Below are 16,098 nucleotides of genomic sequence, written 5' to 3' on the forward strand. Positions count from 1 at the left end.
TCAGTTGCTTTTCTGATTTGAATGCTGCCTCTGAATTACAATTAAACCATTCCAATCTTTGCAGGTACCTAAATCTCGAGACATTCATCATGGACGTCAACCTGGTTTTTGACAACTGTGAGAAATACAATGAGGACGATTCAAAAATCGGACAAGCCGGACACAACCTGAAAGAATTCTTTGACAAACGATGGACTGAGCTGCTGAAGAAAAACTAAAGCTAAAATAAAGAGAATCACTTGTGCTACTTATCAAACGTCCTCTTTGGTATCGGAGGCCTTCTCTTCACCTGTGACACTAGATCAGTATGAGCTTCAATAAAGCCGATTGTGCAATGTGAAAGAACAAACACTCCATGAATCAGTATCTTCAAGTGCAATACTGTTTAGTTCATGAAAATAACTCAACATGTTGTTTGGGAATCAAACAGGTCATTGACTCTTTCATATCATCAGCACTGCAGTACAGCTTTTTGTATATGTGTATTTATTTTTCATATTTATGTTTGAGTCTTTTCTAAGAAACAGAAGGAGATGGCCCACAGCTTTAACTACGTATAAAGATTGTTTAATGGACGACTGATCAAGCCGATCAAGAAAAAAAAAAAAGTTTACAGCATTTATTTGTTACTACGGGGTCCAGCAGTGCTACTGTTCTGTTTAAGTGTAAAAAGATACCGAGGTTTACTGTCACATGTATAGTGCTCATTGCTTTCTTTATTTACATTTAAAAAATGTATAGTGTACATACTGAATAGTCTCTGTGGATAAGGATAGTTGAAGCATTACAAACACTGTCTGAACGTCCACTCAAACACTGCTTTCCTCAGTATTGTAGTGCCTGACCTCTGAACAGTGAACGGAATAGTGCATTCGTCTCTTTCTTCCTTTTTCTATTTACAGTCTGTGTGTGTGTCCTGCAAAATATACTGTAAGAAACCCCCTTACACAAAATGCAAAGTTCTCTGTGGTGCATTGTGTTTGACAATGTCTTGTCAGACGTCCTGCGGACAGACATGACACCTGCGCTGGGCTTTAATCCAGCGGGAGTTGGACGGAGTCACGGTCGGCTGGAGGCGTCTCCAGACATTTGCAGCAGGAAGACTTGGAAGTAACTGGATTTTACTATGAATATAGTAGTAGCAACTTTTGTAGGTATATTATTTTTAAATGGTGGATGGCACAGATAAAATAAAGTTTTTCTTCCAGAAGTAGCACTATTATTAAGCAGAATCTCAGCCTTTTTAGCTTCAGGTTAATAAGTTTAATAATCATTAAAAATATATATATTTTAAGGACGCTTACTTGAGAATTTACCTTTTTTTAAACTTCGCTTCACTAGGAAGTATTTCCTCTATTATTTCACTTCACTCCTGCTGCTTACTTACATTTCCCAGCTTAGTTATTGGGTAGAACAAAACATGATCAACAAACACAATACAAAGTGTAGTTTGAGATCTGATGATCGAACAGGATATAAAGGAGCTCAAATCGGTACAGGATTTAGATTTAAAATAATATTAAAGATAAAATTATAACAGGACTTTTTAAATTTTGGTTCTAAGTCAGAGTATTTTACAGATACTTGTGGGGAAATAATAAAGTTGCGCTACTTTAAAAAAAATGATTTTGAGTGTAAATGGACTAAAAGACCAGAAGTTCATCATAAACATGCTATAAAGGGTTCAAAGCGTCAGTGCCAATGAAGGTTAATTCACTACTTCAGTGATATTTTGACGGATTTAAGGATTTGCATTTTTTCTACTTCATACATACACCACTTCATGCGGAAATATTCACTCCAATGTTACTGCTTACATTAATTTCCCAGCTACAGAAGTTGGGTAATCAGCAGGTATAATTCTGAATATAAATGATCAACAGATGAAATGTAATATATTGTCATGGTTATAAAGTGAAGTAATTGAAATCAGCTCCACTGAAAAGAGCTACTGTGGGTTGTGTTAGGTTTTTATACTGATCACCTTCATATTTAAAGATATAACTGTATTGAATTTGGAGTTCAGTAACAAGTAGGGAAATCCCTTCCCTAAGAGAAGGTCAAACTGTAAGAAGAAGTGAGCGTTGTGTGACTGAGGATCACGTGACTGATAACATCTGAGATAAACACGTTATAACTGGGCTGAAACAGGAAGTCCATGTTCCTCCTGAGAGACTCCACATCCGCCTTCATCCCTTTCACAGCTCCCATAAGCTGTTTGTCTCATATTAGATCAGTGTGCGCCCTCTAGTGAGTGAACCTCATTCTCTCCCTCCTCCTCTTCTTCATCATGGTCCACACTCTGCAGCAGCACACAGACGACCTGCTCGCCACCTGCTCGGCCGATAAAACACTCAGCGTGTACGACACCGCGGATTTCTCGGAGCTGCCCGGCTCTCCGGTGTCCGGACACGGCTACGGGGTTTACTGCTGAAGCCAAAAATATAAAAGTAACTTTTTAGTACGGCTGTCAAATATATAGCGTCTCATCTCATCTCATTTTCGTCCGCTTATCCGGGGTCGGGTCGCGGGGGGAGCAGCTCAAGCAGGGGGCCCCAGACTTCCCTTTCCCGGGCCACATTGACCAACTCTGACGGGGGGATCCCGAGGCGTTCCCAGGCCAGTGTTGAGATATAATCTCTCCACCTAGTCCTGGGTCTTCCCCGAGGTCTCCTATATATAAATATATAGAGTAAAGTAGAAAATATTTTCTCTGAAGTGTTTATCAAAAGCAGCATAAAATGACACGGACACACACACACGATTATTTGTCCATCTTCTTAATGTGCTTAGTTCGTCACGGAAATCATCGCGGTTTGGCCTAGTTGGTAAAGTGTCCGCCCTCCGAGTCGGGTTCGAACCCCACTCTCTCCCAACTTCAAGCTGGCGATATACTGATCTCCTAAAATTGGCCGGATTTATCTTATTAATTGCAAAATATCTTACACTATGTAACTTTAAATTAATTAAATATAAAAACAGGGAAAAATGTATTTAAAAAAAAAAAAAAAAAAGCTGCGCGCGCAATTCCTACGCAATGGGCTTCTGCGCAGGATGTGCGCAATGGGCTTCTGCGCAAGATGTGCGCGCAGATTTTTTTTTTCCCCCATTTAATTTAATTACATTTTTTTTATATTTAATTTAATTTAATTTAATTTAATTTAATTTTTTATATTTCATTTTATATTTCATTTTTCATCATCATCATTATTTCTCCGCGCTGGTTCAGGGGTAAATGATGCTGGTCTTCACAGGTGACTGACCTACGCAAGCCTGTAGCCGCCACCCCCCACAGGAGATTATGTGCTTGTGTGTGTGGCTGCGGCGCTTCCTGGTTCTTCCCGGCACTACGCTGCCGGTGCGAACAGTCAAAGTATTTACCATGAGCGAGGAAAGGAGGCGGAGCGCTTTTTACAGCGCTTCTACCTCCGGTGCGTCCCCGGGGTTAGAGGATGATGGTGTGACGTTAATGTATTGTTTTACATTGCATGTGTCACGTCTTGTAAATCAGTCTCCTATGTCGCCTGTACCAGGAGCCGCCCCTGTCACTGGTTATCTTGGCTCGCTGTCTGGCCGGTAAGCAGCCGTCCGGACCGCTCCGTGAAGAAGGAGGAGGAGATGTTTCTTTACTTGGAATGCGGCCACTTTATTTCTCGGATATACAGCAGGAGCAACACTCACCTCTATGTGCTCCGTCACTTCTCCTTATAAACACACTTTTAGCGTATTTTCCCACAATACCCTGGTGCGCTACGTCACACACTACAAACTTTCCTTAAAGGGGCAGGCCATACCTGCAACACAACAGCTCATATACAGAAAGCAGAGAGGGATTTTTACACAATGTCTGATAAAGATTCCGACAGTAAAGGCAAGGGGTAGTGATGGATAAGGTTTTCTTTAACAGGTTAAGTCTTTCATTCTCACTTTCCACCTTAAAACTATGAAATGAACTGAACTATGAACTAGTTCAGAATTTAAATGGTGAACTATGAACGTGAACTATTCATGTTTACTGTATGAACTGAACTTTGAACTAGTTCATGAGAGTAGTGAACTTGCACAACACTGCCCGCAGCATCAGACAAACAGGTAATGACGGTGTTTGTGCATCCCCGACTTTGTTTGCTGATAAATGAACCACAACATTAGCGCCGCTGAAAACATTACGTTGCAACTGGTCCGACGTTTCCTAAAAAATAAACAAACAAAAAACTCCGTGATTTCAAAGCCTTGTCTAGCTGTTTACTGACGTTTGTCATGTTTAATGAAGAGAGAGAGGGAGAGAGATACAGACAGACAGACGGACAGACAGACAGACAGACTAGGTATATTGTGGTATATTACTAGTGTAATGCTGCTTATGCTTCAACTCTGTCAGAAAACAGTATAAAAAAAGGGTGTGTACTGTGTTGTCAGCTTTATGGAGATTGTGTAAGACACTCTTGATCGTTATGCACAACATTGATTTATATAATTGACTAAATTTGCAGCATAATGCCAAGAAAAGAGAGACTCTAAAAGCAGAAGGATAGGGAGCTGCAGCAAGCAGCTCAGGGTAGCAGCTCTCTCTTATCTTGGATTAGGCCATGAACTAGTAAAACAAATGAGGGAGAATCAGTAACCCCACCTGGTCCAGAGGAGCCCATCACATCACTAACCCTAACATATTATTTGGTTATTCAATATGGCCTTGTTTTGTCTGTTTTTGCCTGTTATTCATTTATTTATTCAAATTGAAAATTTGAAATATATAAATATATATAAGTTGAAAATGTCCTACTGTGTTCTTTATTTATTATTATTATTTTTAATTTCCTAAATAATTTTGGCGATGGGTGCCCTTTTTTTTTTGGATTGAGCACCTGGGCCCCAAAATGTCATGTGCATGTGCCTGAGTGTAGGGATGTGTAAGTGTTCTCTGTCATTTGAAGCAACACTGTTACTTTTACTGAGCAGCAGCGCCCTCTGCAGCCTCATGTAGTGAATCATTCTGTAAGTCAGTTTCCTGTAAAGAAAGAACTAAATCTATCAACGTGTTGACTGGAGCTCTGACTGGGTCTCCCACTCACTGAACTGAAACACAACTGAACGGTAGATTCACAGCTTCCTCAACTAGAGGAGCTTCTGTTGTTTCAAATCCATCAACCTCTGTTTAGGATTCTTCATATTTTAGTTCTGTCCTGTTCCTCTCATATAGAATATAAAATCCACTCACGCACTAATTAAGTTTTTATTCAATCTTAATGTTCATTTTATGATGTTGATTTTGAATTATAAGCTCATAAATCTAATTATGAAAGCCTGATTCTAATCTAAAGACTTTATCTATGACACTTACTGTGTGAAAGATTCATGCTGCATCATGTTCACACACACAGTCCGTCACAGAGCATCTATTCATGTTTGGTTATTAAACCCAGCTAAGCGTGAATATTGAGGTGTGTGTGTGTGTTTGTGTTTTGCAGATGGCAGCTGTGTGGAGTTTCGACTGGCCTCCTGTGGTCAGGACAGCCAGCTGAAAATATGGATTGTTTCCCAGCGTGAAGGAGCAGGTATGAAACCTACGCCTGCTCCCTCAACTGAAAAGTCCCATCACTCCAGCACCAGAGAGGGAGAGAGAGAGAGGGAGAGAGAGAGGGACAGATAGGGAGGGAGGGAGGGAGGGAGGGAGGGAGAGAGAGAGAGAGAGACAGTTTTAACCTTGAAATCTCTGCAGAATAGAGGAATTTTATTAGTGTGTGGAATAAATCAGCTGCAGACTGAGTCATTAATAATGCATCACTTTAAGACATTCTCCTGAAATACAGAAGCAGCAGAGGTGTGTGTGTGTGTGTGTGTGTGTGTGTGTGTGTGTGTGAGTTTGGAGGAGCGTATATATCCACTCTGACATTCATATCTTGTACGAGCGATCGCAGTAAACGTTGTGTGTTTGCTCTCAGGTTGTGTCACCTGCTCACAGACTGTCTGTTGGCGTCTGTGAAAGCGCCATGTTGCACGTTCCCTAAGATGTGTTGCCGTGGTAACAGGCGTTTCTTGGGAGGATGCAGCGTGTCCTGTGTTGTGACCCTTCTGGGGTCCGTGGGGATGTTCTCTCTCTCTCTGAGCAGGTTGTAGAAGGACACAAACCTCGTTCACTTCCTTCAAAACACTGTTGCCCACATGTGTCTCTGTGGAGGAGCTGGTTTGAAACTGGGATTTCTGTGTCTGCTGTTGATGTGGAACATTTTTCTGGTCCCTGCCTTGGGCCCGATATTTGGACGGCAGATGGAATAGTTATATTCCAGAGCTGTTTGGAAGCTCTGTGGATCTGATCTTTTAAAATATTGTCAGTCAAATCATTTTCCTAAAGCCTAGAAGCAGAAGAAGCCTCTTGCATACACATCACATCAGTTTTATTTTCATATCTCATGTCTACAATGTATTTTCTCTGCTTTATTCATGTAGCTCAGTTTCTTTTCTCCAGCCTCACCTGTGTTTGTTTAACATCGCCTCATGAATATGTATGAAAATAACAAATGATCTGTCCACACAACAGTTTGTTCTCTAATGGAAGTTTGATTTAAGACATTTGTTTACAAGCTGATTATTTAAACAGTGCTACGGATCAATTAGTTTTGGCACAAACAGTAGAATTGGGGAACAGTGGTGTATTTCTTTGAAGCGTCTCAGTATCTCAGGCTGTGAGAACCACAGCTTCACTGCCCGGAAGAAGAAGCTTTTGTTTCCCAGCAGCTGTCAGCAGGTGGCACCGCTCTGAGCCAGACAGGGAAGAGAGCTATTGATAAAAAAAGAAAAAGAAAAAAGTTTTGGGTTGTCAGACTGTGGGGTGGGGGTCCAGTCGATGATGCACGGTGAAGGGTGTATGTGTGTGTGTGTGTGTGTGTGTGTTGTTGGGAGGGACTTAATTTCAGTATTTTTTGACAAATTGCAGGAGGCCGGTAGTTGAACAAATAGACACAACTTTGCTTTGACCTTGTGTGTGTGTGTGTTGGGGGGGGGGGGGGGGGGTATTATGGTGTCTTGTCTTCGTTATTGGGACATAAAGCAAGTCTTTGTGACTTAAATCTAGGAGAAGACATGTTTTAAGGTTTCTGAAGTCTTGGAGAAACAACTGTGTGTGTATGTGTGTGTGTCAAAGTGTTGTTGTGGTCCTGAAATTTAGTATTTTCTGACAAGGCCGAGCTGAACAAATCCAGAAACAACTTTACTTTGACTTTGTGTTTGTGTTCCTGTACTTCTATCTTTGTGAGGACCATTTAGACCCTACAGAGTGAGGACACTCACTTTTCCAATGGGCTGTTTGAGGGTTGAGACTTGGTTTTAGGGTTAGAGTTAGAATTAGGGTTTAATTTAGGATAGGGGTTAGGATTAAGCATTTAGTTTGTATGGTTCAGGTTACTGGATGTATTCAATTAGTGTCATCACTAGATAGAAGTACAAATGTGTGTGTGTGTGTGTGTGTGTGTGTGTGTGTGTGTGTGTGTGTGTGTGTGTGTGTGTGTGTGTGTGTGTGAGTGTGTGTGTGTGTGTGTGTGAGTCTGTCAGTGTGTGCGTGTGTGTGTGTGCATGTGCGTGCGTGCATGTTGATGAGGGACTGAATTTTTGGACAAATTGCAAGAGGCTGATAACTGAAGAAATTAAGGACACAACTTTACTTTGACACTGTGTGTGTGTGTGTGTGTGTGTGTGTGTGTGTGTGTGTGTGTGTGTGTGTGTGTGTGTGTGTGTGTTTGTTCAGCTTGGGTCATGAAGCGCCTCCACACTGTCACCAGTCATTCGGCTCCAGTTCTGTCCTGTGCCCTCTCCCTCTCTGATGGAGATCTGGTCGTCTCAGGGTGAGAAGTCACTCTCCCCACAAACACATCTGAAAATCGTCCTTTTTTTATCCGTCATTCGTTTTTTTCAATCATTTACTGTAAAACAATCTCCTCCCTGGGATCAGAGGAAGTTAAAGGGATCTCTCCTCCCTGGTCCTCTGAGCTGATCTGTGGTGCTGCTGTTCCCTCAGTCACCACAGGAGGAGTGTGTTTTGTGTGTGTAGCTTTTGCTGGGTCCATAATCTCTGCTCTGTTTGTGGCACTTAAATAGAAACATGAGAAATTGTGTTTTTCATAACAACAGTTATTCGATAATGCAAATGCCTGCTTGTGAATCCTGCGAATGAAACACTTCACTCTCCAACTCAACAGTTCAGTGGATAAAAGTGTTGCAGTACATGACACAGTGAGTAAAACACAGAGAACACTCGCATTCTGCTGCCTTCAGGTGGTTCATGAGAAAAACAAAGATGTTCTGCTCTGTTCACAGAACGCGGGAGCCCCGCTCCACACTTTGAAACAGCACGACAGGTGAGCGGCCTCCGCTGCGGAATCTCTGCAGACAAACACGATCAGAATCGGATTCCCAGGGTTCGGGCATCCAAACGTGGGATTTTTGCTTGATTAGTTGTTCTCCCAGAAGCCCCGGGTGCGGTGATGCAACCGGGCGCTGCTCGGCTCGGCTCGCCAGTCGAGTCATTGAAGTGGCACAGCGGGGGGGGCTCCGGCAGAGCACTTTGAAGTGTTTGAACGGATTTAAGATACTGAACGATCCAAGACTTGATTTAGATGTTTTTTGTATGAAGAGGAAACTTGACTTTTAACGCAGATCTCTTCCTGTGCAAGTTTCTCTCTGTCACACACACAATGTCCCCCACCCCCCCGCTCACACCTGCAGGTATGTCGCTGCTGTAGCTCTGTCTCCCACCATGCCGTGGATTGCAACCGGCTCCATGGACAGAACGGTGAACGTGTGGAGAATAGGAGATGGCTTAACTGGCAAATGCTTAACAGGGGATTGTTCGGTGGGGGGGTCAGACTCCAACCAACGCTCCAATCACTCCTCTTTTTAAAATAGGCCGTTAGCAGCGGCCTCAGAGCCCGGGAGCCATTCAGAGTTTCCCCTGAACGAGTGTTCTGGGAGATATCCAGCGGGAGAAGGCTCATATTACATGTGTGGTGGTGTCTGGCTGCAGCGTCTCAAGGAAACTACCGCTGAGCCCGGGAGAGCACTTGTTATCGAGGTGAATCCTCTTCCAGCCCGACATGAAAGAAAATATTTGGAATAGAAAATGAAAAGGTGCAATCGTCAGACATCTGGAGGCCTTGAAGCTTCATCAGGGAAGCTCCTCCATCTGCCATCAGTCAGCCCCATGTTGACAAAGCAAATTCCTCCTCAATTGAGATCTGACTTTCTCCCTCCCTCTTTCTCTTACTCCCCATCTCCCCCCTGTCCTTTAATCTTCTCTTTCTTTCTCTTCACATATTAAACTTATTCTCTTTCATGTTCTCCTGCAGCGGCTGAATCGAGGCCGACAGAGTGCCGAGGTAAATACATTTATTGCTCCGTTTTGCCCTTAGAAGTCTTCATTCACAGTCGTATTGGAGCTGAAAAGTGCTGCGTATTGTGTATTGTGTGTGTGTCCAGTTTTGGGAAATAAGCTCATTATTGGGTCAATGTCAGCAGGAAGTTGATATAAGTCTTAGTGCAGGTGTTTAGATCATTTCATGTCCCAATCCACTTTTCATGTCCCGCTTTTCTTCCAGTCTCTGCCAACTAGGTTAAGTTTTTTTACGCCTGTTGTTTTTTCCGACTGTAACGTGATTTCCACAAAACTGGGGAAGGGGTTGGATGTGGGCCAGGAGAGAATCCATCAAATTATGGCACAGATCCGTACAAGTGTGGGGATCCAGGATTTTTGTTTTTACTTTCTTAAACATTGCAAGACATGCCGTTAACATTTTCACCAGTTTCCTATAGGTAATAATTTATGGATCTTGTCTGAAAAAAACCCAGGCGTATTTAACAGACTTACATCTCTGAGTGTGAGCAGCTTGATATCATTTCAGGGAACTCTTGGGCTTTGCATTCACCTGAGTGCTATTCTAGTTTTCTCTATGTTGCATGTGATGGAGAGCTTTCCCCATGTTGTGTTTGCCACTGTATATCTGCAGGCTGTAAACTGGGTTGTGTGAAGCCAGAAACACAGCGCTTCAGTTCGGGTGAAGCCAAGAAGAGAAGTTGCACTTTACCCAAAAGAAACATCTGCCATTATTCTTTCTGTCAACAGGATTTAGTTTTTAGCGATGTTACAGCCATGACTTTGGGAATCACAGTGTCAGTCCACCAGTTTGCTCTTAAAAATATCTCAGCAGCTATTGTTGGGACTCTGATTAGTTTAGTGCCAATTAGCAAATGGACGGAGAATCCTAACACAGAAGAGTTCTGTTTCTAGATGATGCTCCATTTTGGTTTTCACAGGGTCAACACTCGGTTTTTAATCCATTTTAACACAAGGCAGCCACAAGGAGGAATTCTTGGACATGGTGTCAATTAGTCTGGAGCTGACACAGAAAAAACATTCAGTAAACATGAAGTTATTCGAAGCAGGCAGCCTTTTATTAGGTCTAATGACTAAATAATAGTTATCCTGGGGGTCTGTTGTACCACCACAGCACAATGACCGGCCACTCCTCCATCAGACCATGAGACTACAGCTCCAGCTCTTATTAGTTCACAGGCTTTGGTGACATTACATGACTTCCAGCTCCTCCCAGCTTCAGCTTGAACAAAGATCTAATCAGCAGCAGGGATGGAAAACATGTGTTGTAGACAGGGCCGTAAATTAAAAGCAGTGGGATACTGTACATCTTGAAGCTTTCAATGAACTGAGGGTCTGAGCTAAACGCTGCTGCTCCATGTTTAGTTTGACCACGAGGTGCAAAGAATGAATGAGACTGGGCTCTGCTGGGCAGACGATGCTTATTAACAGGATAAATTCATCGCTGGCTGTTCTGTTCATGGGATTCATTGACAGTTAGAAAAATAGACAATCACCCGCCTCGTCTTCTGAGCAGTGAAGAATGGAGATTATGGAGAGAAGCCTCGTTTGTGCATCTGTCTGAGTAATTAAACCGAGCAGGCTGAGCCGTGAAGCTCTGAGGTTTTCCTGTTTCCATGACTCAGCCTCTCAGACTGGGAGACTCCACACACTCCCCGGCAGAGCTGGTGGTACTCTGCTCACTGTCATGCAGATCCAGTGAGTGGATGTGTTGCGTCTGTCGCTTCAACAATTCGCTCCAGACTGATCTCAACGACGGCTGGTGCATCAGCCACGAGCGTTTGAGTGCAAATGTCCATCACAGCTACACAGGTCACATTCAGAAATTCTGGTCTTCAACCAAACCTCTACACTTTGAAGCATTATGCAGAAAGTTCGTGGCTTTGTGGTCTAGTGGTCTAACACTACACACGTCATTATCGGACATGAACTCCAGGAAATGTCCGGACAATTGAGTCTGGACATTTTCTGCAGTTTGTCTTTGACTTGTGTAGAACGCAGCCGGAGATTTTCTGGTCCAGAAGGTTCAGGTGGGGGGGGGGGGGGGGGGTATTCAGCATTGCCGCGCATTAGAGTTCTCACATACAGCCCCTCAGGAGATTATGCAGAGTTCACTGCATGTCTATAAGGTGCTATGGCGTCATTACAGTCTGACGTACAAAGCAAATGTACAAACTTCCAAGGGGGGCAACCTCTGGTAATTGCCTGCTTTGCCTAACTTGTTGCAGTGCCCCTGGCTCGAGTTTTAGCATTCAGTGTTTTTACAATTTATCATGAGATTTAACAATACTATATTGAGATATGAAGGATGGATCAATCAGAGGCAGGAATATCAGTGCAGCCACAGGACATGTTATAATTTGAGTGAACGTTGTTTCTCTTCTTTCTCTGACACGGGGGCGATCAAATTGCCCTCTCGGCATTCGAAACTGAATATTTTTGTGAAGGAAAAACATGCATGGAGTTTGAATAGTTAGATGCATGAGGTGAGGGTGAGAATCCCTCCATGGGGCGAGCGTTGTAATGAGCCACACCTTCCAGTCTTCAGGGTTATTTGAAAAGCTTCCAGTCTTGGGCTAATGATGGGCGATGGGAAGCATGCGGCCGCTGTGAGGTGTCATGAGCGGGGCCGAACACTCCGGGCCGGTTTACCTCCGCCCGGCGTGATAAACGACGGCTGCTCGCTCGCATGGCGTCAAACTGAAGGTTGATGAGCTGCATGCTGGCTCCGTCTGAAGTAACACAACCCCGGCTTTCATTTTCTGGCTCCCACCTTTGTGAGGACAGGGATGTGTGCATGTGCATGTGTGAAGGTTAATTATCTCCGATCCCACCGCACAGTGACTGTGTCCATTTTTCTGCGGAGTGTCAGGGAAATCGTTTGTTGCATCAGAAATGTTTTTGCTGCCAGAGACGGGGGAGTAATGGCCGAGCACTTCCTCCCTTCCTGTTGTGCGTTCTGCAGGAAGGAAGTTGCCGGGTCACTTCAGGCCGCTGGTTGCTGATTGGTCGGAGGGGGATGTGCAGACTTGGCTGCACGAGGAGGAACTAGAGCCGCTTGTTGGCAACTTTAAAGCCAACATCGATGGACCGGAGCTTAGCCGGCTGAACAAGGAAACAGCCTCAGAGCTCGGAATTGGTGAGGATATAAAACACAGTCACGTACATTAGTGTACAACACACACACACACACACACACACACACACACACACACACACACACACACACACACACACACACACACACACACACACACACACACACACACACACACACACACACACACACACACACACACACACACATTGGGATTCAGTGTTTTTCTGGGGATTTAATGTTTGATCCTAAAACAAGACAAGCCCAAATTCAATAGCGTGATATAAGCAGCTTTTATTGAGGAACTGATTTATTTCCCCCCAAAATACAGATCGGATTTATTGACACGAAGCAGCAGTGTTTTTTGTCTGTTTAAACAGAAATGATGCAGCGAGGACAGAACCCCACACGATGACCTTTACGTCACAAACATTTATAATCCCTCTTAAAATATGATTAATTCACGCTGGGCTGCACAGGGTCTACACTGAGGTGCGGAGGGGGAGTGAAAAATCTGTGATGTTAGCTTAGCATTAAGACCTGAGCCTGGCTAACTATTTGCAACTGTCTTCTATCTCTATGCTAACCTAAACTACTCACTGCTCCGTCCCCCCATTCACTGTTGCACAGTCTCTAAATGTGAAAGATGGCTTCCAAAATATTTGGTTTCATTACTGGTTGATGGGATTGAAGATCTGTGTGGACCATCATGATTTGATATTTAAAAAATGGAGTCAAACATCATGATCGACAACTGAGACTGACTTCAGATCTGTCAGGGGTTTGTATCAGTGGGACCTCAACACCGCGGCTCCGTGTGCACATGTCCCGTGTTTTTTTTGGGGCTTCATTTCTGTAAAGTGGGAGGTAGTGGAGAGGCGTTCTGCATTTTTGTTTACAGTCTAGGATCATCATAATTTACAAACTACAAAGTTCAGCCTAAGAAATGATCTCTACTTATTTTGCAATTCTTCTTCTTCTTCTTCTTCTTCTTCACCATATCACACACAGTTCTCTCTAGAAAAAGACATCAGGTCAAAACTATGCATGACGTCCTCACCGCAGATTAAAACCTCATTATCTTCTGTTGCAACTCCCTGGATTGTAATTTGTGTACTTGGTGGAGGCCTGAGCGTTTTATAGCGAGTGTTTAATTCTGGTAGTTTTAGCTAATCGCAGTCTGGGTTGAATTCGTATTTTCACACGCAGCTTCGAAGGGAGCGAATCCCACAGTTCACACGCTGCATCGAACCCACAGAAGCTGCTGTTGGTCTGATTACAGGTACTGAGTGTAATCACGTAACAAGTTGCATCGCATCCTGCCCCTCATCACGGTAAAAAAAGCCCTTTGGCTGCTGTTGTTTGCTTTAATTGTCTGTAAACACTGTTTAAAAAAAGAAAAGAAAAGTCAACTCATCCTCAACGCTGCTCCGTTGTGCAAATCATGGTTTTATGGAATGGGAATTTATTTTCTGTGTGTTTCATGAGTACAGAGTGAGGACAGTGGAAACAGCAGCTTGCCACATTTCCTCTCCGTTCTGTGCCCTGCAAGTAACAACTATCCTTTTCCTCCCATGCTGTTTGTGTGAGCGTAGACTCACATACACACACACACACTTAACCACACACATACACAGCAAATTTGATTCCAGCACACTTTCCTTGATGAAATATTCATGAATCTTTGAGTAGGGGGAGAAAAAAAAAAAAAAGTTCCTCTTGGATATAATTCAGTGTATCTCAGAGGAGATGTCCGCCGCGTCTCATCAAATTATCTATCTAAATGTAAAGTGGACGGTGTCGTACTAATGGCTCGAGCTACCATGAAAGATGTGGGAACTTATGGAAACCTCAAACCCTATAGAGCTGTGAGGAGCAGTTTTTCCCGTCCCCGGAGTCATTTCCTGGATTAATTAAAGCACTTAACGTGTTCAGCATGTTTCACTGAGAAGAGACGTTTGAGATGAGTCGAGGTCTCTTAAGGACTTGAGGAAAAATGTCACTGCGGCAGCTCCCATCCGCTCCATCACTGGCCCCCACCTCTGTGACGCCACACGCAGACACAGCCACCACTCATGTGGCCGTAAAGGTCGTCCCTCCGATTGTAGCTGGGGCTGAAATTTGCAGCCGAGGACAAATTCAAAGGGGGACGCAGCGGGCAGCGACGTGCAGCTGCCGGCGGAGCGACTTCTCCCTGATTGGAGCCTTTTGGACTTTTATTCTCAAGTAGATTAATGAGAGGTGTTGACTTTGAAGCAAAAGCCACATAAACTCAGGGGGAGACATCAACCCACAGTGAGTGTGTCGGCCTCTTTGTCTCAGCTCCGATTGAGCAGAGCCGAGGTCCATTTGTATTCCTCCTCCCTTTTGTTTGAGCCTGTCAAGTGTTTCACAGAGGAACACTGAAGCCACGCGTCTCAGTGGAATCACATTAAAGCAGCACAGTGAGTCGTTTTAGGAGGAAAAACCAACAGGTTGAATGTTGGATACAAAAACCCTTTTGGTTCAATAAAGTTTAAGTGTTGGAAGAAATTGCACTGCGTGTGATGTAATTCAACGACCAGAATACTAAACATGGCTGTCAGTTTCTCAGAGTCGGTGGGCCTCCGTCTCCTGAGGAAGATCGAGGCCTTGAAGGCAGAGCAGAGCGGTTCAGACGCTCCCCATGAGTTTCTGTGTCCAATCACCAGAGAGCTGACGAGGGATCCAGTCATCTCTGCAGGTTAGACGGAAAAGAGTGAAATGGAAAAAGGCAGTGCCCTTGATTCTTTCTGCAGACATCTATACATTTTCTTTATCAACATACGTAACTGTGTCAGTGTCTTCAGAGAGTCAAAGTGTGTCTACCTCGCAGATGGGTATTCCTACGAGAGCTGGATCAGAGGCAAGAACAAAACCAGCACCATGACCAACCTGCCCCTGCAGACCACACTCCTAACCCCCAACAGGTCTCTGAAGATGGCCATCACACGTTGGAAGTCGAGTCAGTAGAGAGCATCTCGTTTCAGCTTGTTTGTCAGAATCCACCAAAAAGGTCCTTACTCATTAAAGTAAAAACTGATATAAAGTTTTGTTCAGGGTGAAGCTCAAGAGTCAAATTTGAAAGAATAACCTGAATGTGAGGTTTAAGATAAGTCGATCGTAAACAAGACGTTCGTTTTATTTACAACAACTGAATATGCCTGCCAATGTCAAGGCAATATAATGTATTGTATATATTTATATGTAATCAATACTGTGTATTTTTGATGACACTCCCACTTTTAAGAAGATGTAACAAGTGTAGTTCAAGAAGGAATAAAATGAATAGCTGTTGAAATCAACCTGTGGCCATCGTAGTTAATGTTCATCCTAAATTACATCTCTTTAATCATGGTCAATGTAGCATCTGCAGGAGAAATAAGAAACTCATAGATCACAAGCTTCTGGACCAGAGGCTGGAACATGTTTTAGTGATTAAAGGAACAGAGCTAAGATGGTTTAAGGTTCACCTATCACATAAATCTTAACGACTCGTCCATGCAAACTAAAGTTAGTCATGGAGTTCCACAGGGTTCTATACTGGGAGCGATACTTTTCCCTTCATATACGATTTGTTCAGGCATTATTATTATAAAGC

At 43.5% G+C, this 16,098-nt stretch overlaps 2 protein-coding genes across 4 annotated transcripts in view; both read left to right on the plus strand.

The window, feature by feature from the left end:
• LOC128456242 (bromodomain adjacent to zinc finger domain protein 2B) overlaps window positions 1-1,197 on the plus strand; it is a 35,683-nt gene extending 34,486 nt beyond the window's left edge. For all 3 annotated transcript variants that reach the window (XM_053440333.1, XM_053440334.1, XM_053440335.1), the window contains one exon: window positions 65-1,197. In XM_053440333.1, the coding sequence (XP_053296308.1) occupies window positions 65-218 (154 nt within the window). In that variant the 3' untranslated portion in view covers window positions 219-1,197. The remainder of the gene's footprint in view (window positions 1-64) is intronic.
• A 263-nt stretch (window positions 1,198-1,460) lies between these two features.
• LOC128455475 (WD repeat, SAM and U-box domain-containing protein 1) lies at window positions 1,461-15,769 on the plus strand. Its single transcript, XM_053439145.1, has 12 exons — window positions 1,461-1,493; window positions 2,309-2,429; window positions 5,469-5,555; window positions 7,742-7,838; window positions 8,193-8,226; window positions 8,311-8,351; window positions 8,719-8,845; window positions 9,339-9,368; window positions 11,008-11,194; window positions 12,348-12,521; window positions 15,073-15,201; window positions 15,334-15,769. The coding sequence occupies exons 1-12, from the start codon at window positions 1,461-1,463 to the stop codon at window positions 15,468-15,470; spliced, it is 1,197 nt and encodes a 398-aa protein (XP_053295120.1). The 3' UTR covers window positions 15,471-15,769.
• The last annotated feature ends 329 nt before the right edge of the window (window positions 15,770-16,098 follow it).

The sequence above is a fragment of the Pleuronectes platessa genome, chromosome 14 (genome assembly GCF_947347685.1).
Source record: "Pleuronectes platessa chromosome 14, fPlePla1.1, whole genome shotgun sequence".
Classification (NCBI taxonomy): domain Eukaryota; kingdom Metazoa; phylum Chordata; class Actinopteri; order Pleuronectiformes; family Pleuronectidae; genus Pleuronectes; species Pleuronectes platessa.